The 27921-nt window shown below is 48.9% G+C and overlaps 1 protein-coding gene across 1 annotated transcript in view; it reads left to right on the top strand.

Moving 5' to 3' along the window:
- The first annotated feature begins 8184 nt into the window (after positions 1-8184).
- LOXHD1 (lipoxygenase homology PLAT domains 1) overlaps positions 8185-27921 on the top strand; it is a 181133-nt gene continuing 161396 nt past the window's right edge. The window contains exon 1 of the mRNA XM_083465658.1: positions 8185-8403. Coding sequence (XP_083321784.1) covers positions 8361-8403 — 43 coding nt within the window. The 5' untranslated portion in view covers positions 8185-8360. The remainder of the gene's footprint in view (positions 8404-27921) is intronic.

A 27921-nucleotide genomic window follows, 5' to 3' on the forward strand; every position in this document is an offset into this window, starting at 1 on the left:
CTGCGCAGCGCCCCTTTAGCGAAGCGGGAGGAGAAACGGAGCCCCTACCATTTCTCCTCCCACTTTGCTGGAGAGGCGCTGAGCAGAGAGGGAGAGAATATTTTTTTTCCTTGTTCTCCTCCTCTAAAACTAGGTGCGTCTTATGGTCGGGTGCGTCTTATAGAGCAAAAAATACGGTAGGTCTTTCAGGACCGGTGTTATATGGTCTTGGTGGCCACTCCCAGTCACCAGTCTAGCTCTGTTCCCTTAGACATGGAGTGAAGCAAAATAAGAAAGGTCTAGATCAGGTATCCTTTCAGAGATCAGGCCTGTTATTATGAACCTCAGTTGCCTGTTAGGCCACCATGAGGACATGGTCTAAAAATAGCTTTTGACTATTGACACCTTTTGCATAATTTATTTATCAAGCGAAGTATTTAATGGTTCATGTCCGGTATCAGAAATGGATGTGCACCAGTTCTTGGCTGCCTCATAGAATTTTGCAGCTTGTCGAAAAGGGGAATACCTTTCTCAAAATATGCTCAAGAAAACCAGCAGGTTCTAACCAATTAAATATCCTTTTTTTTTTTTTTGGTGCCAGCTCATTCCCCCCCCCCCCCACCAAGGGGTCACTGCACTCAAGTGGGCAACATGTTAAACTTAGGCCTCAAAACCTCAGCTTCAAATTACCTCTGCAAATACCAGGAGTCATTTGCTATCCAGATCTGAAACCTATCTGTGCGAAGTGAAATAATACATCTTAACTTCAAAACCAATAATCTTGCCTTGGTGGCACATGCTCTAGGTACACCCTATAACCTTCGCTTTACGTTACCCAAGTAAAAGCCTTTCCAGAGTTGTTTAGCTCTAATGGATTGAGCTGTCTACACCATGTTGTTGTTTAGTCGTTTAGTCGTGTCCGACTCTTCATGACCCCATGGACCAGAGCACACCAGGCACTTCTGTCTTCCACTGCCTCCCGCAGTTTGGTCAAACTCATGCTGGTAGCTTCGAGAACACTGTCCAACCATCTCGTCCTCTGTCGTCCCCTTCTCCTTGTGCCCTCCATCTTTCCCAACATCAGGGTCTTTTCCAGGGAGTCTTCTCTTCTCATGAGGTGGCCAAAGTATTGGAGCCTCAGCTTCACGATCTGTCCTTCCAGTGAGCACTCAGGGCTGATTTCCTTCAGAAAGGATAGGTTTGATCTTCTTGCAGTCCATGGGACTCTCAAGAGTCTCCTCCAGCACCATAATTCAAAAGCATCAATTCTTTGACGATCAGCCTTCTTTATGGTCCAGCTCTCACTTCCATACATCACTAATGGTCTACACCATATCTAGCAGCAATAGCAAGTTCTTTATTGACCTCAAAGCAGAAAACAGAGAACCAGACACACACACACACCTGCATGGTGCAAAATAAACCTTGATAAGCACTTTGGATGTTCTCTCTCTCTCTCTCTCTCTCTCTCTCTCTCTCTCTCTCTCACACACACACACACACACAATCACAAGGTAGATTGTGTAGGCGCAGTGGCATAGCAAGGTCAGATGGTACCCGGTGCGGAAAATTTCTTGTCACCCCCCCCATTGAAATTATTAAAAGAAGGAAAAATAAGATACTTGCAGTAGGCAGCATTCTGTGAATTCAAGCTGCTTACACAGATATACACACCTGATAGGAGACAGATAAGTAACGTCACACAACCCAATCGGTTTCATAAGTGGACACTGTCTTACGTAAATTGGCTCAAAGGTTTTGAAATAGGTTATGAAACCTACTTCAGACAGAGCACAGCAAACCGAAAGAACAACAAAATTACAAAACCGAAACGGTAGCGAACCAGGAGGGCCTTGAGACTGCACAAAAGCTGAGCAAACAGGCATGCTGTATTGAATTGCATCCCTAGTTGAGATCTGTCATTCCAGTATGTTGTAAAATTATACCAGGGTTCTAATGCGTTTATTTCTGCATCTGTTGCCCATTCCTATAACCTTTTATACGATGAAATCTTATGCACACGCATCTGTGCCAAGCAGCTATTTCCAATTTCTTGATGCCTCTTCGTTAGAGTTCCTGACAGTTTGTTCCTGTTCGTTGTTGTGGCACTGATTGTATATTTTCATTTCCCCATGGAAAGGGGAAGCAGTGACAAATCCAATGGGTATGATTGGGCTGACCCTGGAAGAGTACACCTCATGTGTGTTATGTACTGAGTTGAATAGGATCCAAAATGCAGCAGTCTGATTGGTCCTAGAACAATAGGATTCAGAATGCAGCAGTCGACTGATCCTAGAACAATGCAGCAGTATGACTGGTCCGCAGGAGCCACCCAATCCAGCTCCAGGTGGAAGTGAATCCACAACTTGATTGGCCTACAGGAGAATCCAGGAATTAGCCAATCATGTGCAGCCCATTGTGTAAAATATGTATATAAAGCAGATATTGTGGGGGGACTTCCATTCCTCCCCACCACTATGAGCTGAATAAAGACCATGAAATCCACACTCGACTCCGAGTATATTTCAATGTACCTACCTAGAAATGAACTATAGCTGATTCCTGAATCTGGTGTCCTCCAGACGTTGTGGACAACCTTCATCATCCATGACCCTTGACTGTCCTGGCTGGGGTTGATGGGAGTTGTAGTCCAAAGCATTTGCAGGGCACCAGGTTGGGGAATACTGCTCATCTCTCAGTCATTGGTCAAAGTTACAGATAGGTAGCCGTGTTGGTCTGCCATAGTCAAAATAAAAAATTCCTTCCAGTAGCACCTTAAAGACCAACTAAGTTAGTTCTTGGTATGAGCTTTCGTGTGCATGCACACTTCTTCAGATACTTGGTATGAGCTTTCGTGTGCATGAAGAAGTGTGCATGCACACGAAAGCTCATACCAAGAACTAACTTAGTTGGTCTTTAAGGTGCTACTGGAAGGAATTTTTTATTTTGTCATTGGTCAAAGCAATTTGTCCTGCTCTAAAATACGAATCTTATTACTGTAATATTATGAGTCTCGATGAATGACCCAATTTTCTGACATCTTTCCCCCCCTTCAGAATAAGAAAGGTTTTCTCCACGTTCTGGCAATGAACACTGGAGATTATGGTCCTGTGGAGCAGGTATAGTCATAAGGACCAATTGTGTCCTTGTGGAATGAATCAAACCTTGATGATGTATCTAGTCAAAACTGGTTGGCTTGGGCATGGAGGAAACCGCCAATTATATTTGGCCTTCTTCTTCAATGACAAACCTTCTGTAACTAGTTTCCTGCCCAAAATGTTGCAGTGGAAGGTATATATATATATATATTTAGCAAACCTATATTCTCAGTTGTCATTTATTGTAAAGGTGACACTCCCAGCATAAGCCAGATGTGTCTTTATAAGGATAGCTTTTTCTGAAATAATTTTTATTTGATTTTACAAGTATAAAATTATAACAAACAATCATATACATCCACATTTAAAGATTCCTCTGAATCTCTGGACTTCCTACCTTACCCTCCATGGGTCCTATTGTCCACCTTTTCTACTGCATATTTTCCAGTAGTCCATATTTTATGTAACTCCATTATCTCCATATTACTTGCCACATTACAAGTGTTCTTGCAATCCTGCTAATGTTTTCATCTGCTTACAGTAGTCTCCAAGATAAATTATATCCCCCCCCCCCATTATTTGTTGAAGTTTTGGTTGTCTTGGTTCCTGTGCTTTCTGGTCAGTTTTGCCATTTTGGCATAGTCCAACAATTTAATTTGCCATTCTTCTCTGATAGGGATTTTATCTTCTTTCCATCTCTGAGCTAATAACATCCGTGCAGCTGACGTCGCGTACATAAAAAGTCTTTTCTGCTCTCTTGGAATGTCTGCACCTACAATTCCTAATAGAAAAGCCTCTGTTTTTTTTAAAAAAATAAAGGTTAATTTAATTTTTTTAAAAAAAATTCATTATATTTCATTTCCCAGAATGCTTTTATTACTTTACAAGGCCACCACATATGCTGAAAGGTGCCTTCTTTTTCTTTACATTTCTAATAGAAATTTGTACCTGTCCAATACATTTTTGCTAACTTACTGGGAGTCAGATACCATCCATACAAGGATAGCTTTCATAGAGTAAGGTTTGTTGATTTGCATCGCTAATCGCAGTGCAGTTTTACTATTTGGTTTTAATTCTACACTGGCACCTCGGGTTAAGTACTTAATTCGTTCCGGAGGTCCGTTCTTAACCTGAAACTGTTCTTAACCTGAAGCACCACTTTAGCTAATGGGGCCTCCTGCTGCTGCTGCGCCGCCAGAGCCTGATTTCTGCTCTTATCCTGAAGCAAAGTTCTTAACCTGAAGCACTATTTCTGGGTTAGCGGAGTGTGTAACCTGAAGCGTATGTAACCTGAGGTACCACTGTATTTGAATCACCAGTCGTGTTTGGGAATACTAGGGATTTTCCAGTTTGGTATGTGACCTAGCTAGGCTTCTTGTGCTGGGCCCGAGGGTAACCCGTGAAACGCAGTCCAGGACCAGTCCAGAATCTGAAGGTTCCTCTAGGAGTCAGTCCAACAGGGCCAAGGCAGGACACGAGGCAGGAAACCAGGCAAGGACAGATACAGGATCTCAGGCAGGGTCTGGCATACAGCAATGTTGCTCCCGCAACCTGGGGTGGGGTCCGACAGCCTTTTATCTTTGTCAGGCTAACGACCGGTCCTGATCCCCCGGCGACTCACCTCCCTGTCTCGCCTGAAGGTGAGCACTCCTCCTGCAAGTACTCAGCTCTCTCCTTCTCTCAGACCTTAGTCTCTGCAGCTCGGGAGACGTCGGTGAGTTACTAGACCCAGGGTCCGTCTCAGCCGCCCCTGATCAAACTGGTAATGGAGCAGCTGTGATGGCCCGGTTGAAGGCAATGAGGTCATCCCCGCATCTGGAGCCAGGGCAGGCTCAGGCCCCTGACTCGGCCCAGCTGGTGCTTGTTGCAGGGGAACCTGTGCAGACTGGGACTCTTCAGAATCAGGCCACAGACTTGGTTCAGATGATGCCTGAGGCAAAGGATCTGGTGTGGACTGAGTCTCCTCTGGTTCCGAGTCCGAGTCCGAGTCCCAGGCCATCACACTCCTAAATCTGGGATGGGGAGCCTGTGGTCCTCCAGGCATTGTTGAACTACAATTCCCATCAGCCCCAGTGAGCATGGCCAATGGGCAGGGGTGATGGGAGCTGCGGTCCAACATCTGAAGGGCTGCAACTTCCCCATTTCTGTAAGAATTCACGTCCCCCTTTTAGAGCTGCAATTTCCACAGTGGTTTAACAGTCGATGCCTCTTCCCAGGGAACTCTGGGAGTTGTAGCTCTGTGAGAAAATAAGGGTCTCTTAAGAAACCACAGCTCCCAGAATTCTTTGGGCGAAGCCAGGGCTGTTTAAAGTGGCATCGCAGCATTTTACATGGACGGCGTGAATGGTGGCCTGAGGCAAAGTGTGTGAGTTGTTGGGATCTGAGAAGGCAAGAAAGGTTGAGATCTTGTGAGAGATTGAGTTTCTCTTTGTCAACGGCTCAGCTATAACCGTTACCTGATTATCATATCGAGATTTAGCAGACCCACGTTTGAGAATGATTGGCTGCGCTTGAAGATTTGCGGTGTGTGTGTTGCAACTTGAACTCGAGACCTGCTAGTGTCAGAGATAGTGAGGGACCAAAAGAAGACTGTACAGAACGTGCCCTTTGTGTATTTGCTTCTCTTCTCCTTTTACAGCTCAGGTTCTTTCCTTATAGCTTCTGTTATCCCTCACCATTGGCCGCGCTGCCCGGGGCTGAGGAGAACAGCAGTGTGAAGCAAGAATTGCAGAGCAGACCAGATGGCATAGATATTTAACTACTTTCCACCCCTCAGTTTGCTGACTGAGGCAGCTGCCTCACTCTGCCTCATGACCCCAGTGTGAAATATATGGAGGGCACCAGGTTGGGGAAGGATACACCGGACTGACCTGGTGGAATTTCCCTCCGTGTCTTAATGCTTTGATATCATTAGGAGAGCTTTTTGCTTAGGTTCCCCATTAGCATAGCTGTCAACTTACAGATTTGAAAATAAGGGACCAGCAGCCTCAAAATAAGGGATCAGCAGCCAAAATAAGGGATTTTAGTCAACCAGCTCATTTCCTTTCCCCCATAACAGTCAAGCGAAAGAGCCTCCAAAACAAATCCAAAAGCCCCCCCCCATGAGATTGCCACCCGCCATTGTACTCAACCAGCTCCTTTCCTTTCCCCCCACCATGTGCCCCCGCTCCAGACAGACCTTTTCCCTGGCAAGGGTGAGTGGGCTGTCGATGACGTATCCATCCAATTCCGAGCACAGGTATGTTCAACTTCTGAGCCCCTCCGAGCCAAAGGCAGAAAGCCCAGCCAGCAGCCAAATGAAGCCTCAAGTGGTGGTTCCCACAGTGCAGCAACCCGGCAAAGGGGATGTAGCAAGGAAAACCACCATCACCTCTCCGCTGGGAAGCGCTGAGCAGAGGCGAGTCCCCAGGCAACGCGGCCGGGCACAAGGCATGCAAGCTCCACCCCCCCAGTCGTTCTTAGACTCCTTATTGGGTGAGCAATGCAGCCAAGCAACACAGTTGGAGCCTCCTTCCTCCCTGGCCGGCAGGCAGGGAGGGAGAGGAGCTGCTTCCTTTGAAACCCGGGAAATTTAAGGGTCATCATCAATAAGGGACAGCAGTGGGACACGGCGCTGGGATAAGGGACTTTCCCGCCAAATAAGGGACGGTTGACAGCTATGACCATTAGCGAAAGTAGCTACAAAGTGGTTAGTGTTGATTATAAAGAAGAGATGAGGGACTTCAGGACCAGGGACTGAATGCGGCCCTCAAAACTGCTCTACCTGGCCCTTGGAATTCCCAGGCCACAATCCTCACTGGCTTTACTTCAGCCCCTGAATGTTCTTGCCTGGCTAGAATGTGTCTCGTTTAATTTTGCCAATGCATCTTCCTGGCCTGGATGGAGAACAACAACAACAACAACAACAACAACATATTATTATTTACCCCACCCATCTGGTTGGGTTTCCCCAGCCACTCTGGGTGGCTCCCAACAGAACGACAACAACAACAAAACAACAACAAAGCAATAAAACATCAAACATTAAAAAATTCCCTAAACATGGCTGCAAGTCCCAGGCCGTGACTTTAAGCTGCAGGAAACAGGTAAGAGGTGTTCAGGAATTCATTTTAAAAAAAATAAATTATATGTTGTGTGTCTTTATTTCTCAATTTGATCCTTTTGCATGGTTTTGTATGTATTGTGGTTTTTTATGCATTGTGACTTGCAGCTATTTTTATTGATCCTTAGTCTAGTAATTATTTACTGTAATTGTTAAGTGTGAATTTCCGTTTCATTATTATTTGCTGACGTTTTGAGAGTCAACTTTATTGTGTGCTCTTACATCCTAATAGATCATTAGATATGACTTTCCTTGATAAAAGTCATTCCATTTTAAAGTTATGTTTTATTATGACTTGTTGTATTGGATCGGATTATTATAAGGTGTGTGTTCTTTGTTGTATATTTTGTTGCCGTAAACGTCCTTGTGTGCAGTAATATAGAAAGGCAGTACACTGGTAACTCGGGTTAAGTACTCAATTCGTTCCGTTCTTAAACTGAAACTGTTCTTAACCTGAAGCACCACTTTAGCTAATGGGGCCTCCCACTGCCGCCACGCCACTGGAGCACTATTTCTGTTCTCATCCTGAAGCAAAGTTCTTAACCCAAGGTACTATTTCTGGGTTAGCGGAGTCTGTAACCTGAAGCGTATGTAACCTGAAGCGTATGTAACCCGAGGGACCACTGTATACAAATTAAAAGTGAAAAGTAAGGAAAGGGAGGGGTGTAGGCAGAAGCAAGCCTAGTGTACAAAGGTAGAATTCGCACTCATTGCCCTACCCACTTTTGCTTCTAGCCCCGCCCACCACTGGTAAATGGCCCTTGAAAGCTTGCTCAGAAGAGAATGTGGCCCTCAGATTGAGATTCCCCAGCCTTGACATGAAGATTAGAGGGTGAGAACCACAGGTGTTCCATTGATTCCCTTGATGATCAATTTCCTGCCATCTCTCTCGTCTCCCCCTCTGGCAGAGGTCAGTAGGTCCTTTCTGGCTTCATATTTTTTTTAAGTGCTCATTAAGTCTGACGGGGTTCTCGGCTGGCTGGCACAGTGCACTTAAATATCAGAAGTGAGAGCTGGTCTGCCTTGACTTCTTGCTGGTGTCAGTCAAAACTCATTTGACAACGGAGTCCTATCTTGAGGAGCAAAGGCCGATCGCTCGTTGCTCCTTGTCCGCTCTTTAAATAAAACCGCTTGTTCAGAATCAGAGACCTGAACTAGGAGGGAAGACAAGACAATTTGCAATGTGGTGGAAAAGGAAACTTCTGTCTTCTCATTCGCAGACTGGTAGGACTTTGCTTTCATTGTGATGTGTGTTTTAGACCACAATGTAAATATTTAGAACCTAACCTATAAATTGTTTTAGCTGGTTTTAATCTTGTAACCTGACCTGGGACCTTACACTGAAGGGTGCAAAATACCACTACTGATGATGATGAAGATGAAGATGAAGATGATGTGTGCTGTCAACCTGGGTTGTTTCTCAAACTAAGTAACACAGTTTGCTCTCTCAATGAATTTGCTAACTCTAATAGGACCAAAGAGCTCCCTGTTCTGTTCTAATAGCCCACTCCAAGGATGTTCAAATGCAATTCTGTATTTGGGACTTAGATGGGCAAAGGAGGAGTGGTTTATTATAGGAAGAAGGGTTTAAGGAAATAAGGAGTTTTGGTCTGAAGCTACCATCAGGATGAGCACGCCAAAAGAGATATAAAGAAGTGAAGAACTGAATGAGATGTTGTTAGGAAGTCTAACAGAGTTATTGTCGTGTTAGACTTGTTATTTGCCTGTTCAGCAAAAGTTTCCAAGTGATGTACAACATTTAAAAACATAAACAAAAAAATCATTAAAACGTTAACAGATTATGACAAAACTTTGGCAAATCTCCCTTTGGATAGGAGTGAAGGTTAACAGCACAACCCTATTCATGCTTACTCAGAAATAAGTCCCATTTTGTTCAACAGGGCTTACTCCTGAACAAGTGAACTTAGAATTGCAGCCATAATGAGTTTGTGTCAGTTTTGATACTGAATATTCTTTGGCTATGACTTGAAAGTGTGAATATTTATGTTGTGAACTGCCCGGTGATCTTCGGATGAAGGATGTTATGCAAACTTTAACAACAACAACAACAGGTATTTAGTTCCAGAAATTGATGACTAATTATTTCTCATTAGGAATCAACACTGGGCAGTATCTGACAACTGATTGTAATGAATAAACTTTTGTTGGATTTCATCCATTGATTGACCCAATCAGGGAATGTTCCCTTGGATGGGCCAGACCAGGCTCAGACTGTCATGTTTTGCCTCCTGAGGTAGAATAGGAATGTGCCCCCCCCCGCTGCTCCCCACCAAAGTCCCACTTAATGGGGTCACATAGCAGCTGCAACTTCCGGTAAAATCCTGCAAGGTCTTGCAGGAGCTATCGTGAGATCTTGCATGAGCTCAGCAAGATCTCACGAGAGTTCTATGAGATCTCGCGAGTTCTCGCTGGAAGCCGCCAGTGCATGACCCCAGTGGTGGCGGCAGGGGTGGGCAGGGTCCACACTGAGAGCCAGTGTGGTGTAGTGGTTAAGAGCGGTAGATTTGTAATCTGGTGAACCGGGTTCGCTTCCCTGCTCCTCCACATGCAGCTGCTGGGTGACCTTGGGCTAGTCACACTTCTCTGAAGTCTCTCAGCCTCGCTCACCTCACAGAGTGTTTGCTGTGGGGGAGGAAGGGAAAGGAGAATGTTAGCCGCTTTGAGACTCCTTCGGGTAGTGATAAAGCGGGATATCAAATCCAAATTGTTCCTTGCGGGGACACCAACCCATAGGATTCTGCCACTTGAGTTGGTTGCTTCAGTCTGCCTCATGAGTGGGTCAACCGTAGACCAGACAACACAAACACCTGGATTTCAAATGATGGTGCTGAATTTTTATTTAGAAGTTTGGCTGACAGATTTTAGATGCTGGGTTTCAACATCAAAATCTGAATCATGAAATTTGATAACTGGGCAAACCCTGTTTCATGTCTAGGTGAAAAATACAACAGCCTCTTCTGCCTCGTTGATGCCATGACTTGATTGTGTACTGCTTATTGTAAAAGCACCTAGCCTAGAGGTGAGTTGGAGAATGATTCATTCCAGAAGCTTCTTCAGCTTTGGAGAAGCAGATTTAAGATTTCACCAGGACCAGGACTATGGTTGATGGGTTCTCCAGATATCCATGGGCTTTGGGCAGGGAGGTGACCCCATGCCTGGTCACATGGCTGTTCTCAGTCCAATGATGGTGAAGTTCTTCTTTCAGCTCACATTACCATCAGCCTTTAGAATGGGAGCTGTCAGGGGACTGCCATCAGAACAGGGGAGGGAGGCAGGGGGGGACCATTGGGATACAGAGAGCCTCCGAAACTCCTGAGGAGCAGTTCCTCTTCCTGGGGTGGGAAAAGCCACACCTCCAGTGGAGAAGAGAGGGAAGGGGCCAGCCAAGTGAGGAAAGGCCTCAAGGATGCTGCTGAGAGCCCCAGCGCCTCACCTAGCCAGGCTGGCCAGGAGGGACGCACACCACTTCCCTCACCCAGCTTGCGCAGAGGGGTGAAACACAAGGAGGGGAGGAGGAGGCTTGGGGTGTCGAAGTTCTTATGTTGGGGAAGAAGCCGGAAGGGGCCACTCCCGGATTCTGCAAGTGACTGAGATGGACATGAACTTGGTAGATCTGCACTGTAAATAGTTTGCACAATAAAACCTGTAAAAGCCAGGTCAGAGTCCTGCCTGGTTACTCACGAGCAACCACGACCAGCATCTGACAGGAGCCTTTAGAATGGGAGTTGAGCATATGCTCTGGCCACTTGGGGAAAGACTCCGGCCTTGCATGCCAGAGATCCCAACTTCAATCTCTCGTGTTTCCAGACAGGGCTGGGGAAAGCTCCTTCTGGAAGCCCTGGAGAGCCATTGCCAATTGGTGTCAATTAGCAGTGGCTTGCCAAGTCAATCCTGACCAACTAGGAGGGTCTGATTTGGCCCTTAAGGCCATTTCCTACAAAACCATGCTCACCCATCACCTGACATTACTGCTCCCCGCTTCTGTCAGTGCCGGATTAACAAGTAGGCAGAGTAGGCACTGGTTTATAGGCTCCCCACCTTTTAGGGGCCCCACGACAACAGATCAAAATAATATTGCATAATAGAATTGGTTTATTAAAATTGTTTGTTGGTAAAAAAATGTATTACCAACCAACAATTATCTAGGGGATAAGGGTTCATCAGTAAAGACCTGGTTATGTATAGAATGATACTGCATATGGAAATGTTCCCTGATATCAAGATGAGAGATTCTATGGGATGCAGATAGAGAGAATTGAGAAGAATAATGATCTGTTGTGACCTTGACGGAAGCGTACAATACACGAGCCTTCTTGTGTTTTGGCTCATTTCCCCCATTCCTTCTCCTTCTCCTTTCCTTCTTCCTTCTTCTTTTTTCTTTCTCATAATGGCTTATGTTCTATGCCATGTACTTTGATATTTTTTGTAGTTTTTTAGCCTTTTCCATTATTATTATTAAGGATTTTTTCTTTTGTAATTTTGGTTGTTTGTATTTATCTGTATTTGTTTAAAGCAAAACAAAAAATACTAACATAAAATAAAATTGTTGGTTGGTAAAAAAATGCATTAGGAGGTAATATATATGTGAGCCTCCCCCTCCCTGATTTCAAATGCCTAGGGGCTTCCACAGGGTTTAATCTGGCACTGCCACCCATTGCAACATTTGCACACAAGTGCAGCACAAATGAAAAAGGATATCAGACATGTCAGGGCTGCCGCCCAGTCCCAGCTCACATAGGACCAAGTCAGCCAGCGTTCAGTTTCAAAGAGTCTTTATTGGATTACAGGTTCCATTTCCAAACTGCAACGTGCAGCCCTACTTCTTCTAGGTCAGAACGACGAAGACCCGTCTGAGTCTCCGCCTCTAGCGCACCAGCTTAATACCCTAGCCTTGCTCCACCTCCTGCGCCTTTCCTTCCGTCTCTGGGTCCTCCTGCCCCCCTGGGTCTCTCCCTTCCTACTCTCTTCTGACGCGGACCCCCCTGACCCTTCCGCCTCCTTGCGGCGGGCTTTGGGACCCGGTTCACTCTCTGGGCTGCTGACTGCGCCAGCTTCCGTTACATTTGAACTTGGCGCGCGCGCCCAACTCTCCACTTTCCTCTTGATTGTTTCCTCGCTCCCCGAGGTGGGCGTGACTACTCCTGACTCATGCCCTCCCTCCTTCTGAAAGTCTCCGGAGCCCGATATCTGGTCCCCTTTCTCCCCGCTGCTCCCGGCTGGGAACGTGGGTCCCGATCTCCAACTGCTGCTTTCTGATCCCTCTCTGGACCCTTCTTCCTGGGGTGTCCCCCTGCTCTCCCCCCTTGCTCTGGCTGCTGGCGCTCCCTTCTGGGAATCCTCGGACTCGCTAGACAGGCTCGGTGATCTCGGGTCGTCATCCCCACTCATCCTTCCTTCGTATTCCTCCCCCTCGCTCTCTGTCTCCTCCCTTCTCTGCGTCTCTGCTCCTGAACCCCTGACATCCATCCCCCCCTCGAAGCCCCCCCTTCCCCCCTCCCCGCTTTCAAGGGTGGTTGGTGGGTGCTCCGTCATCACGGGAGTGAATGTCGGATACAGTTCGCTCCCCGTTGCTGGCCGCCAACTGAAGACCTCCGAGTCTTCCTCCCCGCGTTCGTCAACGGTGGTCTCCTCCGCCTCCATTTCGGTGCCGCCGTGCTCGAAACCAAGGTCCTCCCCGCAAACGTCCATGTCCGTCTCTGCGTCTGTCGCTGGACCTGGTGTCTCCTGCCACTTCCGGCGCCACTGCTCCTCTGGCCGATCGTCCCACCAATACGAGTTGTTGGACGCCGAACCCTCCGGTGACCCCTCTGGGGAACGTGTGCGCGGTGCGGGTTCCCCTTCCGAGTCGAAGCCATGGAACGTGCTGGAGGAAAGCGTGGGCGTGAACAACCAGTCGTCGAAGAAGCCCGCTGGCATAGGTCTGTGTGGGAAAAGGGCATGAAACTCATCCTTGAGCAGGGGTTCCTCCAAGGCGTAGTCCGGCACCCAGCTATTAGTACTGGCCCGGGTGCCCTCCCTTGCTAGTAGATATTCCACTCCGTCTTCCCCCCATCTGGAGTCCAAAATCTCCGTGACTTCGTTGATGGGGTCCTGCTGTGGCAATCTCCCCACCTCCGTCCGCTCCGGAGACTGACTCGGTGCCGTTCCTGGTTCCTGGAACCTGTGCGGTGCCCTGTAGGGAGTGAGCACCGACCTGTGGAACACCGGATGCATCCTGGAACCCTCTGGTAGCACCAGCCGGAAAGCCACCGGGTTGATCTGCGCTTCGACTCGGTATGGACCGAGTTGCTTGTGCCCTAGCTTCCTCTTGGCTAACGATCGGGTCGGCACCGCGTGGGCTGCCAACCAGACCCAGTCTCCCACTCGGATCTCCTCGCCAACTCGCCTGTGCTTGTCAGCTTGGACCTTGTATGCGTGCTTCGCCAGCTCCAGCTGCCGTCTGAGTTGATCGTGGACCTCTTGCAACTCAGATGCGAAAGCGTCCGCCGTCTGTGGTTCCCCTTCCCCCACTCTGTCCAGTCCCGGGAAGGTTCTGGGATTCCTCCCATTGTTGGCGAAGAACGGCGTCACCCCTGTGGATACGTGTTTCGTGTTGTTGTAGGCGAATTCGGCGAGCGGCAGGTAATCCACCCACGTCGCAGGCTGTTGATTGGCATAGCATCTCAGGTACTGCTGCATGATGGCATTGACCCTCTCCGCTTGCCCGTTGGTCTGCGGGTGCCTTGCCGATGTCAGGTTGATCTTGACGTTCAGGAAGCCCATCAGCTTTTGCCAGAAATTCGAGATGAACTGGCGTCCGCGGTCGGACAGTATAGACCGCGGCAGCCCGTGCACTTTGAACACGTGATCTATGAACAATTTGGCTGTTTGCTCTGCCGTGGCCACCTTCGCACACGGTATGAAATGTGCCATCTTGGTGAACAAGTCCACCACCACTAGTACAGCTGTCTTGCCTCTCGAGCTGGGGAGATCCGTGACAAAGTCCAGGGCCACTCTCTCCCATGGTTCAAACGGCGTTTGCAGCGGTTCCAGCAGTCCCGCCGGTGGTTTGTGCACCGGCTTGGCCCTCTGGCAGGTGTCGCACCTCGCGACGTAGTCCGCGACTTCCCCCCTCAGTCTGGGCCACCAAAAGTCTCTTGCGACCAATTCCACCGTTTTTTCTGTGCCAAAGTGCCCGGCCGTGGGTGCGTCGTGCAGCTGCTGCAGTACCCGGGCGCGAAGTTCGTCTCCCGGCACGTAGACGGCCCCTTTACGTAAGAGCAAGCCGTCTCGTATCTGGAACTCGTCGCCCTTCGCCGTGCCCTTGTGCACCTCTGCCATCTTCGCCTGCGCGAATGAGTCGTCCGTCAACGCCCGTCGCACCGCATCCAGGTCTACTGTGGCTGAAGCGCACGCCCACGCTGTTGGCGCGAAGATGTGCATGGCCGCCGCTGGCGTCGCCTCTTCGAGGTACTGCGGTTTTTGGGACAGGGCATCCGCCATGATGTTGGTGTCGCCCGGGACGTACTCAATTCGGAAATTGAAGTCAGCAAAGAACTCCGCCCAACGGATCTGCCTCTGGTTCAGGAACCGAGCCGTGCGCCAGTGCTCCAGATTCTTGTGGTCCGTGCAGACCTGCACCGTGTGCTTGGCGCCGATCAGGAAGTGCCTCCACGCCTTGAAAGCTGCATGAATGGCAAGCAGCTCCCTATCCCAGATGGTGTAGTTCTGCTCCGACTTGCTGAGCTTTCTGGAGTAGAACGCCCCCGGCCTCCAGACCCCCTGCGGGTCCTTCTGCAGCAGTACCGCTCCCACTGCTCTATCGGACGCGTCTGTCTCCACCCTCAGCGGTCTGCCGGGGTCGATATGCAGCAGTTGCTCTTCCGACGCGAAGAGACGCTTGAGTGTCTGAAAGGACCGCTCCGCCTGCTCCGTCCAGATGAATTTCTTTTTCTTGGAGCTTAGCGTGTCCGTAATAGCTGCCGTCTGCATCGCGAACCCCTTGATAAACTTGCGATAGAAATTGGCGAATCCGACAAACCTCTGGACCTCTTTCCGGTTGCGCGGGCTCTTCCAATCCAACACCGCACGAACCTTGGCGCTGTCCATGGCTAGCCCCTTGTCCGACAGCTTGTAACCCAAGAAATCCACCTCCGCCGTGTCGAACTGGCACTTCTCCAGTTTGGCGTACAGTCTATGCTGCTGCAGCCTCTTCAGCACCTCCCGAACGTCCTGGTCGTGTGCTTGCTGCGAGTCAGAGAATATCAGGATGTCATCCAGAAAGCAGACGCACTTCTTGTAGAGGAGTCCCGCCAACACGTGATGCATAAAAGCTTGAAAACAGTGAGAACCGTTTTGCAAACCAAACGGCATCACTCTGTATTCGTAGGTGCCCAGAGGCGTGAACATGGCTGTCTTCCACTCATCGCCCTCCCTCATGCGGATGAGATTGTACGCTCCTCGCAGGTCCAACTTGGTGAACACGCGTCCGTTGCGCACCGTCGCCAGCAGGTCGTCAATCCTGGGCATAGGGAAATCGGAGGGCTTGGTCATTCTGTTTAAGAGGCGGTAATCCACGACCAATCTTTTTTGGGGCGTGTCCTTTTTCTTCACGAAGAACACAGGACTGCCCCCTACTGCGCTGGACTCCCGGATGAAACCGCGCTGCAAATTGTGATCGATGAACTGTTTGAGTTCCTGTAGTTCGTCCTCAGACATGGAATATAGCTTCCCCTTCGGCAGCGTCGCCCCTGGCAGGAGGTCAATCTTGCAGTCATATTGCCTGTGCGGTGGTAGCTTGTCTGCCTCTTTCTCGCAGAAGACCTCCAGAAAGTCCGCGTATTTGTGGGGAACTGCTTGCAACGTTCCCAACTGCAGTTGTGAGTCCTCCTCCTCCCCCTCCTGCCTGGGCAGGATGCAGTGTTCTGCGCAGTAAGAGGAGCCGAAGATCAGCTGTCTCTGGTACCAAGCCAGCGTTGGACTGTGCCTGTCCAGCCAACTCATGCCCAACACAATGGGCGTGTCCGACAGTCGGGTGACATTAAAACTGATGACTTCCCTGTGGTTACCAAGTTGCATCACCATTGGTGGCGTCTGCTTCACCACCTGCCCCCCTAGCAACTCTCTGCCATCCACTGTGACGACTTGCAGGGGCAGAGTGGCAGGCAGCAGCTTTATAGCGTGCTGCTCCACAAAATCCTGTGCTATAAAGTCTGCGTTGCTTCCAGAATCCACAGAAAGCGGCACTTCGATGGTGACTCCATTGGGTAGCTGGAGAGACGCTGTGAGTTGCACTACTGGTTTGGGTGGGAGGGGGTCCGTGGGTCGCAATATCGCTGGGGACTGCTTCACTGATGCGTCTGGCTGGGCCCCAGTGCCTCTGTCTCCAGCCAGACATCGTCGTTTCCCTGCTGAGCTTCGCTGCATTGCGTGGCCACTTTCACCGTTGCGGAGGCTGCAGTGTGCTTGGAGCTCCTCTGGGGACACTCTTTCGCCAAGTGTTGAGGGCTCTCGCATAAGTAACACTTCCTGGTCCCTCTAGGAGGTTTAGTCTTGACTGCTGTCGGTGCAGAGGCTCTGCTAGCTGACTGAGCCCTGGCGCCTCCCACTTCCATAGGTTCCACTCCCCCTCCTGGCGGAGGTGTGGATTGCGCACGCGCTGCTTCCCTTGGAACGAAAGAGAAACTTCTCGCTGCTTCGCGCCCTCCACGTCCTTCATCTCTGCACCATGGACGTTCTTCCAGCCTCACCCCCACAGTCAGCGCCCTTTGGACCACCTCCTGCGTGCTTCGGGGCCTCTCCCCCCTCGCAATTTCATCCTTCACAGCAGAGCTGAGACCCTCCCAGAACAGGTCCCTGACTGGGGGCGAGTCCCGGTCCCATTCCAATGCACTGACCAGCGCAAAAAAGCGGGCGTGGTACTGCCGGACGCTCGCCCTCCCTTGTTTCAGTCCATGAATCTCCCGTCGGGCAAGATCCACATCAATGGTAGACAAAAAACATGCATCCATCGCTTTGATAAAGGCATCTGCACTCTGAAGCGCCGGATCTTTATCCCTCCACAAATTGCGCAGCCACGCTTTCGCATCCCCATGCAAATGGGACAGTATAAACCCCACTTTCTCTTGCTCATCTCTAAAGTCTTTTGCCAGCAGTTGCAGTGCGCACATCACATCTGCTCGAAAGTTGGGGTACTGTTGTAAATTCCCATCGAAGTGAGCCACCAGCCCTCCTGCTCTCCGTGCCAACCCAACCCCCTCCGGTCTGGGTCCTGGCTGCCCATGCTTAACCCATGCTTCAAACCTGGCGTGGAGATCTCGGTAGGCGGCTGCCGCATCCTCCTCCCTTTTCTTGGATGCCAGTACCTCCGCATTCAATTGGGTAACTGCCTGTTGCAGCGCAGAAACTTTCTCTGCTTCCGTCATCTTTGCCAACCGTCGTGAGCTTGCTCCCACACACCGATCCCCTCCTCCAGCTGCTTCTGTCTCCGCTGCGAGGTATCAGGTGTCAGAAGCTTGTGAGACGGGTCTTACTGTCAGGGCTACCGCCCAGTCCCAGCTCACATAGGACCAAGTCAGCCAGCGTTCAGTTTCAAAGAGTCTTTATTGGATTACAGGTTCCATTTCCAAACTGCAACGTGCAGCCCTACTTCTTCTAGGTCAGAACGACGAAGACCCGTCTGAGTCTCCGCCTCTAGCGCACCAGCTTAATACCCTAGCCTTGCTCCACCTCCTGCGCCTTTCCTTCCGTCTCTGGGTCCTCCTGCCCCCCTGGGTCTCTCCCTTCCTACTCTCTTCTGACGCGGACCCCCCTGACCCTTCCGCCTCCTTGCGGCGGGCTTTGGGACCCGGTTCACTCTCTGGGCTGCTGACTGCGCCAGCTTCCGTTACATTTGAACTTGGCGCGCACGCCCAACTCTCCACTTTCCTCTTGATTGTTTCCTCGCTCCCCGAGGTGGGCGTGACTACTCCTGACTCATGCCCTCCCTCCTTCTGAAAGTCTCCGGAGCCCGATATCTGGTCCCCTTTCTCCCCGCTGCTCCCGGCTGGGAACGTGGGTCCCGATCTCCAACTGCTGCTTTCTGATCCCTCTCTGGACCCTTCTTCCTGGGGTGTCCCCCTGCTCTCCCCCCTTGCTCTGGCTGCTGGCGCTCCCTTCTGGGAATCCTCGGACTCGCTAGACAGGCTCGGTGATCTCGGGTCGTCATCCCCACTCATCCTTCCTTCGTATTCCTCCCCCTCGCTCTCTGTCTCCTCCCTTCTCTGCGTCTCTGCTCCTGAACCCCTGACAAGACAGATGTCCAGCTTCAAACCAAGAGGTGTGGATCATATCATTGAGATTAAGTGGGCCAGAGGGAGGCTCTAAATTTTTCACACGGAATGACTTAATCTGTCTGAGGTTGCACTCCTGTTGTGTTCTTCAGTGTAGGTCCACTCTGCGAAGGGACTTTCCTCTTATCGGTTTCAAAGGCTTGAATTTCTCCTCATTGCTTCCTTTTCTTTGAGAAGGGGCTTGGGTTGCTAATCTCCCCATGACATTAGAAGCCCCAGTTTGCCATTGTCTCCAGAGGCCTTTTCTTCTGGGGGACGGCAAACGTGGGTAACTGTATCGCTCTCCTCTTATTTCCGGAGTCCGGCTGCAAAGTGGCATAATGTTCTTTTATCATCTTGCCAAACTCTTACTTTAAATCCAGGCTGGGGAGGGACTCCTATTTCCCAACCAGGTCTACGATTCCCAAAGCGGTTTAAGAGCCACTTCCTCTTCCTAGGGAAATTTTGGAATCATAACTCCAGGAATAGGAGGGCTCCTAACACCCCACATAACAAACTGCAACTTCCGGAAGTCTTTGGGGGAAAGCCATGACTATTTAAAGAGATATCACAGGGCTTAAAATGTATGGTGTAGCTATAGTATAATAATAATAATAATAATAATAATAATAATAATAATAATAATAATAATAATAATTTATTACAGTGGTACCTCAGGTTAAGTACTTAATTTGTTCCGGAGGTCCGTTCTTAACCTGAAACTGTTCTTAACCTGAAGCACGACTTTAGCTAATGGGGCCTCCTCCTGCTGCCGCGCCACCAGAGCACGATTTCTGTTCTCATCCTGAAGCAAAGTTCTTAACCCGAGGTACTATTTCTGGGTTAGCGGAGTCTGTAACCTGAAGCATATGTAACCTGAAACATATGTATACCCGAGGTACCACTATATTTATACTTTGCCCATCTGGCTGGGTTTCTCCAGCCACTCTGGGCGGCTTCCAACGGAATATTAAAATACAATAACCTATTAGACATTAAAAGCTTCCCTAAACTGGGCTGCTTTCAGATGTCTTCTAAAAATCTGGTAGTTGTTTTCCTCTTTGACATCTGGTGGGAGGGCGCCACTACCACAGGGTGGGCGCCACTACCGAGAAGGCCCTCTCCCTGTAACTTGGCTTCTCACAGCGAGGGAACCGTCAGAAGGCCCTCGGCACTGGACCTCAGTGTCCGGGTAGAACGACTCAAGGTCAGCATGGTGCAAATGGACCAGGGCAATGGCCCATCTAATCCACACATGCTATGATTTACTCCTGAGTAAACATGCTTGAGGATTGTGCTGGAAGTGAACGATTGCAGCTTCCTCCTCCCCTGCTTTGGAGAATCCGCGTCGCCCTGCCTCACAGTGAGCTCGGCTTCAGCGAGACACCGCTCTGAGCGCAAGCTGGCCTCAATTTCCTTCTGCCCCGGAGACAAGGTTAGGATGACAGGAGAGAGGATAGAAACCATAGCCCCTCGAGGTGGCCCGAGCCTCGCTCCCTGTCACCCTGTGTTTGCTTGATCCGTGCGGCAAAGCTTGCTCCAATTTGCCACAATGCCTCCCAGCGCAGAGAGCAGGCAGAGAAACAGACACTGTGGCACGATGATCAGACAGAGACAGGGAACAGAGAGAGCCAAGGCTGCCTTGGGTGCCGCAGGAGATGTGACAGGAAGATGACAGCCCCTTGGTTGAGGAATGCCTCACATTGTAATAAGGGCAATAGACAAATTCACAGAGGAGACGGCTACTAGCCAGGATGGCTACTCTCCTCCTTCCCATGGGGACATCTGCTTGGCCACTGTGATGACAGGGCTCTGGACCAGATGAAGCTTTGGTCAGATCCAGCACAGTTCTTCTTATGTTCCTATAAAGTCACGGCCCATCCCAGGTAAATAAGGCACATATCTCTTTTTTAAAAAATAATAATAAATTTATTAGACATTTCAACATAACAATTTATCAAAAACATATCATCCTCATCCCCCCCCTTAATTTTCCCTCCCCCCCCCAAGAAAAAACCACCCGGACTTCCCTCAGCTCCTCTCTCTGGTTTTTCAACACAGGTTGTTCTCTGCATGTTATAAAATTGTAAAAATCCTTATATTATCTGTTTGTGATTGTTTATTCCAAATCTGCCAAGGAGTCCAGTTCATTTTGTTGTTTCTTTAAGTACTTTGTAAAAGGTTCCCATTCTTCTTTAAAGTCACAGTTGTCCTTATCACGCAGTTTGTGTGTCACTTTTGCCAGTTCCACATAGTCCATCCATTTCCCTTGCCACTGTTCTTTTGTCGGGATTTCTTCATTCTTCCATCCTTGTGCTATTAAGACTCTTGCCCCCGTTGTCACATGCATGAATATGTTCTTCAATTTCCTTGGCAGGTCTTTCCCTACAATCCCTAACAAAAATGATTCAGGTTTTTTTTTTTACAAATGTTAATTGGAACATTTTCTTCAATTCATTGTATATCATTTCCCAATTTTTAAAAATTTCACCACAACCCCACCACATATGATAAAAAGTCCCTTCTTTTTCCTTACATTTCCAGCATATGTTTGAACCGGTTTTGTACATTCTTGCTATCTGTACTGGTGTTATATACCATCTAGACATCATTTTCATATAGTTTTCTTTCAATAGAGAGCAGTCTGTAAATTTTAAATCAGTTTTCCACAATCTTTCCCAATCTTCAAACATTTTGTTATGGCCTATGTCTTGCGCCCATTCAGTCATGACTAATTTCACCTCCTCATCTTTTGTTTCCCATTCTAGCAGAATACTCTATGCACCTTTCAGCAATTTTATTTTCCCTTCCACAACTTCTTTCTGAAATCTAGATATCATATAACTGAATCCTTTCTTATTGTCTCGTTGCCAACTCTTTATTGACACATATCTCATTGTCAACTCTTTATTGACACATATCTTGTTGTCATAGAATCATAGAATCATAGAATCATAGAATCATAGAGTTGGAAGAGACCACAAGGGCCATCGAGTCCAACCCCCTGCCAAGCAGGAAACACCATCAGAGCACTCCTGACATATGGTTGTCAAGCCTCTGCTTAAAGACCTCCAAAGAAGGAGACTCCACCATACTCCTTGGCAGCAAATTCCACTGTCAAACTGCTCTTACTGTCAGGAAGCTCTTCCTAATGTTTAGGTGGAATCTTCTTAAACAGGGAATCTTCTTGTCAACTCTTTATTGGCACAAAAAACACTTACAGCGGCTTTCATGACGTTCCAGATATGCATACACAAGCACTTCTGGCCTCTAGACAGCTGTCCACAGGTCTGGGCCCTATGGAGCAGGTGCAGCAACAGTGGGGTGCCTTCCCTCCCCAAGCCTAAATACCCTCCTCTGATGGATTGTGAGCCTGCAGCCTGAGACTTCTCATGCATAGAAGTCATCACTGATCTTTTCTTTTTCTTTAAAAAAATAAAATAATTTTTATTTGGTTTTACAAAGTCAACCACACAATTAACATTCTTAAAAATATTAAAATAAAACAAGATTTCCCTGAATATTAAGACCTTCTACAGAGAAAAAGGACCTTCCCCCTCCCCAAAGAGCACATTGACAACAATGCGGTCCATGAGATTCTTTTGTGAAGAAATTATGCCACATGGTCTCAACGTGCCCAGAGAGAATTTTTTTTTGCATTTCCAGGGTGGCGGGTGTCAGTAATAAATATAATGGAATCGCCTGGGTTGTTTACAGCTTATCTTAGCGGATCACATTTCCCTGGAAGAGCCTTGACATTCATGCTTGACTTCCCCGACTCTCTTGGTAAGAAATAAAAGAGGTTTCAGCTTGCTGAGAATGCCTGCCTTTGGCTCCCCCTTGCCATCTCAGCACCAGGCTCCGAAGCAATTCAATTAGTAGGGGTGCCTTTAATGGTGTCTTCAGAAGAGGAAGACTCAGAGCCAGGGGAGTGGGGGTGGGAGAACATAATGGTTGGATGCTGAAGAAACATCTGCTTGCTTGAGTGAGTGAGAGGAACCAGAGGCAGAAGAGCAGTTTTGTTCCTGCATCACTAGGAAGACTAGGTCCAGGTTGTGCTGGGCCCGGGGGTAAGCTGAGAACCACGGTCCAGGTCCGATCTAGAATCTGAAGTTTCCACTAGGAGTCAATCTGACAGGGTCAAGGCAGGACACGAGGCAGGAAACCAGGCAAGGACAGATACAGGATCTCAGGCAGGGTCTGGCATACAGCAATGTTGCTCCCGCAACCTGGGGCGGGGTCCGACAGCCTTTTATTTTTGTCGGGGTAATGGCTGGTCCTGATCCCCCAGTGACTCACCTCCCTGTTTCGCCTGAAGCCGAGCACTCCTCCTGTGAGTACTCAGGTCTCTCCTTCTCTCAGACCTTAATCTCTGCAGCTCGGGAGATGTCGGTGGGTTACTAGACCCAGGGGCCGCCTCAGCCTCCCCTGACCCAACCGGTAGTGGAGCTGCTGTAAGTGATGGCCCAGCTGAAGGCAACGAGGGTATCTGGAGCCAGGGCAGGATCAGGCCCCTGACTCGGCCCAGCTGGTGCTTGTTGCAGGGGAAACTGTGCAGACTGGGACTCTTCAGAATCAGGCCCCAGACTTGGTTCAGATGATGCCTGAGGGAAAGGATCCGGTGCAGACTGTCTGAGCCCGAGTCCCAGGCCATCACACCAGGCTTCTCTTTAGGTGGTACTCACTGGAACTCAGTTCTGGCACCTCTCAGGTGGGTGCCATTGCCATTACAAGAGTACAAAGGACACACTGAGCCTCATGGGCTTGCTGATTGGAAGGTCAGCGGTTCGAATCCCCGTGATGGAGTGAGCTCCCGTTGCTCTGTCCCAGCTCCTGCCAACCTAGCAGTTTGAAAGCACACCAGTGCATGTAGATAAACATGTACCATTGCAGCAGGAAGGTAAACAGCATTTCCGTGTGCTCAGGTTTCCATCATGGTGTCCCGTTGCGCCAGAAGCTGTTTAGTCCTGCTGGCCACATAATAATAATAATAATAAATTTTATTTATATCCCGCCCTCCCCAGCCGAAGCCGGGCTCAGGGCGGCTAACAACAATAAAACAGTATAAAAGTATAACATAAACAACACTCTAAAATCATTCATTGTAAAATTAATTAATTCAGGCCACTGGCAACCATTGGGCCAGAGCTCCGCGAAGATTGCCGGGGGAGGGAGTCAGGCTGTGCCCTGGCCAAAGGCCTGGTGGAACAGCTCTGTCTTGCAGGCCCTGCGGAAAGATGTCAAGTCCCGCAGGGCCCTGGTCTCTTGTGACAGAGCGTTCCACCAGATCGGAGCCACAGCCGAAAAAGCCCTGGCTCTAGTTGAGGCCAGCCTAACTTCTCTGTGGCCTGGGACCTTCAAGATGTTTTTATTTGAAGACCCCGAAAGCTCTTTGTGGACAAATGCCGGCTCCCTCAGCCTGAAAGTGAGATGAGTGCTGCAACCCCATAGTCGCCTTTGGCTGGACTTAACAGTCCAGGGGTCCTTTACCTTTACCTTTACCTACAAGGGTGAATTCATGGTGAATTCCCGCACCTCTTTTTCTTGAAAAATAGCACTGACTAAGTCCCATGGCCCAAGTGAGACCAACGGTGTGATGCCAAGTTGTGTGTTGGATACCAGGGTGATCTCTATTCAGATCCCTGCCTAGCTTATTGGACGATCAAGCCCAAGGCATTTTGCTGCCCGAGGCAAAGGACAATATAGCATCTCTCTACACCCCCCTCCATTCCACATACGGAAGCTAACTAAACTGGGGGTTGAATTTTACTTCAGCATTGGCAACAGGGCAGCGCTGTGGGCAGAAGGCTGTTTATGAGCAAGCTCTCTGGCTCACACACAGCTCTTATGCCTGCCCCTCAGCAATTGCTACCTGAGGCATCTGACTCCCTTCACCTAACGGTAGAGCTTAATGCCAGATGCAATCTTTCAGCCTACCGTCACAGGCTAACATTGGAAAACCCATGTGTGTTGCTTTGAACAACTTGGAGAAAGGGAGAGATACCCCACCACCAACCGCACAAAAAACGAATATTTGAAGAGCCACAGGGTATTTTGCCATTTCACTCAATTACATATTCTCTGGCAGGGCTGACAAATGAGGAGGAAAGGAAGTAGCTGGAACTGGGAGGGGTGGATGGGGGAAATGCAATACATTCCTCAGTTCCGTTGAGGATGCCATGAGCAGGTTGTTTCGCCTGTTTGATGCTCTGCCTTCTGACTTGGAGGCTGGGCTGAGGCACAGTTAATGTGGAAGGGGAGAAGTGTTAAAACATTGCCCTCTTCTGGACACAACTGGACACCTGATATTTAGGAACGGCAAGGTCACTATAGGAAGCTTCCGTATTAACTGAGTCGGACCATCTAGGTCAGGGCGGCCCAGCTTTTCATACCAAGTGGGCTGTAAGAGTACTTTGACACGGAACCCGTGGGCTGCACACTGTCTTGTCGCACTCAGAAGGGAGCATGGCCAAAATTTGACACCCTCCCTGCCCTCACATTGCCTTCCCAGCTAAGCAAGGCACTAGGCTTTGGGAAGGAGGCGGCAGAGCTCGGACAGCGTGCTGGTGGAGTACAGGATCAGGTTTAAGGTGCTGGTTTAAAGCCCTATACGGCCTAGGACCCTCGTACCTATGGGACTGCCTCTCCTGGTATGTCCCATGGAGGACTTTACGGTCTTCAAACAAAAACATATTGGAGGGCCCGGGCCACAGGGAGGTTAGGCTGGCCTCAACCAGAGTCAGGGCTTTTTCGGCCGTGGCCCCGATCTGGTGGAACGCTCTGTCACAAGAGACTAGGGCCCTGCAGGACTTGACATCTTTCCGCAGGGCCTGCAAGACAGAGCTGTTCCACCAGGCCTTTGGCCAAGGCACAGTCTGACCCCCTCCTTTGGTAATCCTCACCAAACTCTAGCCCAATGGTTGCCATTAATTTGATTCTGAATTGATTTTAAAACGAATTGATTTTAGAACGCTGTGTTACATTTATTGTTGTTAGCCGCTCTGAGCCTGGCTTCGGCTGGGGAGGGCGGGATATAAATAAAAAAATATTATTATTTTATTAGAGTTCTCCTACCTTCTTCCCAAAGCTGGGAATGCACTAACTGGGCTTTGGGAAGGAGGTGAGAGGACTCTAGGACCCTGTCAGATTCCTCATGCCTCCTCCTCAAAGAACAGTGCCCTATGTACGAAGGGTAAAGTGTATATTCACAACTCCACCTTCTTTTGCCTCTGGCCCTGCTCAGCACTATCGTTTGGCCCCCAGAAGGCTGCTTGGAAGGGAATGTGGCCCCCCCATGCCGAAATATGTTATCTAGCCGAGTCTTAGAACTACAGGCCTGTGCTTTCCTCCATTATACTTACTGTTCCGGTTCCCCTTTTCTCCCTGTCCCCCCACTTCCTTTTAGTGTTGAAATGCGTGAATTTTATTTTATTTATTTATTTAAGCTCAGAGGAGAAGGGATGGGGTTTTTGTGATGCACTCAGCTGGACGGGTTTGCAAAGCAAGGGAACATCTCATTGTCTTGCAGAGCTCTTTGGGGATGGGGGAATTCAGATCATTTTGCATTTAAAGACGCTCCTACCCAATTTGCATTTCTGAAACAATATGCAGAGTGATTCTTTGAAATTTGCACTTTTCCATATTTTTTCAACACAGTTCTCTAGTCCAGTAAATATGCATATACTGAGGTAAAGTGAGCATTAAAAGGCATGGTGAAAATTATGTACCAAAAAGACATTAATTCAGGGAATATTGCTTGGGGAAAATGTGTGCATTAGGAGAACTTTGCACTCAAATGTTAACGAATATTCACGAAGACTTAAATTTTTATTTTTTTTGCAAAAAAATAATCAGACTGGAAAAATGAGAAAATGAAATTGACAGATCCGGTCATCCATAGGTCTGAGTGAGAGAGCTTTGAAATCTCCCTCTGGCTGGCTTGGAAAACAGCTGGACACCACAGCTGTTTTCAAAGCTTCACGGCTCCATGTGAGTTGCAGAAAGGAAGGGGAGAAGCCGCCCCTTTCATTAAAACCCCGATTGCTTTGCAAAACAGCTCCAGCGCTTGTTGGTGCACTGGGTGGCCACGTACTGCGGTACATGCAGCATGCCTGAGCCACGCATCTCTCCTGGGAGTGACACAGAAGCTGGGATAATTGCTGGTGCATCAGGACCAGAGCATCTCATATTAGGAGCTTATATTGCAGCTGGAGACTCTACTCCAGGCATCCCCAACCTTCGGCCCTCCAGATGTTTTGGACTACAATTCCCATCATCCCTGACCACTGGTCCTGTTCGCTAGGGGTCATGGGAGTTGTAGGCCAAAACATCTGGAGGTCCACAGGTTGCGGATGCCTGCTCTACTCCTTCCTGGCTCTCATTCAGGTCCTAAACCATACAGATGCTTCCATATCCTTTCCTCTCCTCTTGAGTAGCCTCATATGCAGCTAGTCAGTCACTGAAATTTCTGTTTGACTTCCATCTCCTCTGCTCCTGTAGCCAGGAACCCAGGTAGATGAATTAGGGGCCTCCAGTACTGGCTTAGGGATGTCCAGACTTGATGACCTCCTCAGGGTCCTTAGTGGTGTGGAGATCTGTTGGGGGGGGCGGGTCCTGCTCCTGTAGATCCTCCTCTGAGGATCCTCAGGTTTGAGGTGCTGGTAGGGCTGATCCCGGATAGATATTTTTGTAGTTTGCAAAGTTGCAGTCCAAGGAAGTGCAGGAAAGTTTTGCCCTTCCTGCAACCCCTTTTCATCAGATGTCACCTCAAACCACGCACAGAGACACATTGATTGATTGATTGATTGATTGTGTTTGTCCATTTGCATCTATTCATCCCAGAAGGTGTGCTCCTCCATGGACTCCTGAGGCAGCTGGATGTCAACAACAATGCATGTACAGTGGTATCTTGGGTTAAGAACTTAATTCATTCTGGAGGTCCGTTCTTAACCAGAAACTGTTCTTAACCTGAGATACCACTTTAGCTAATGGGGCCTCCTGCAGCTGCCGCATGATTTCTGTTCTCATCCTGAAGCAAAGTTCTTAACCCGAGGTACTATTTCTGGGTTAGCGGAGTCTGTAACCTGAAGCGTCTGTAACCCGAGGTACCACTGTATATCCCACCTGGAGCCCAAGGAGCTCAAGATGGCAGATGATGTTCACACCTTCCCATTCTGTTTTATTATCACAACAAGTTTGTGAGGTAGGTTAGGTTGAGAGGCAGTGACTGGTTCCGATTTTCACCCAGTGGACTTCATGGCCAAGCGGGGGATTTGATTCTATGAATGTTCAGGTACAACTTTTCAGGAATCTTGTTCTTTCTTTCCAGCAGGGGGCACTCTGTCCTTAGACTTGAGGATAGTAAGAGGATCCCATCAAGAGGTTAGCGCTAGACAGAGAGATCACCCTTTTCCTTCCTCCTCTTCACTGATTT

Source organism: Podarcis liolepis (genome assembly GCF_965112155.1).
Source record: "Podarcis liolepis genome assembly, chromosome: 11".
Classification (NCBI taxonomy): domain Eukaryota; kingdom Metazoa; phylum Chordata; class Lepidosauria; order Squamata; family Lacertidae; genus Podarcis; species Podarcis liolepis.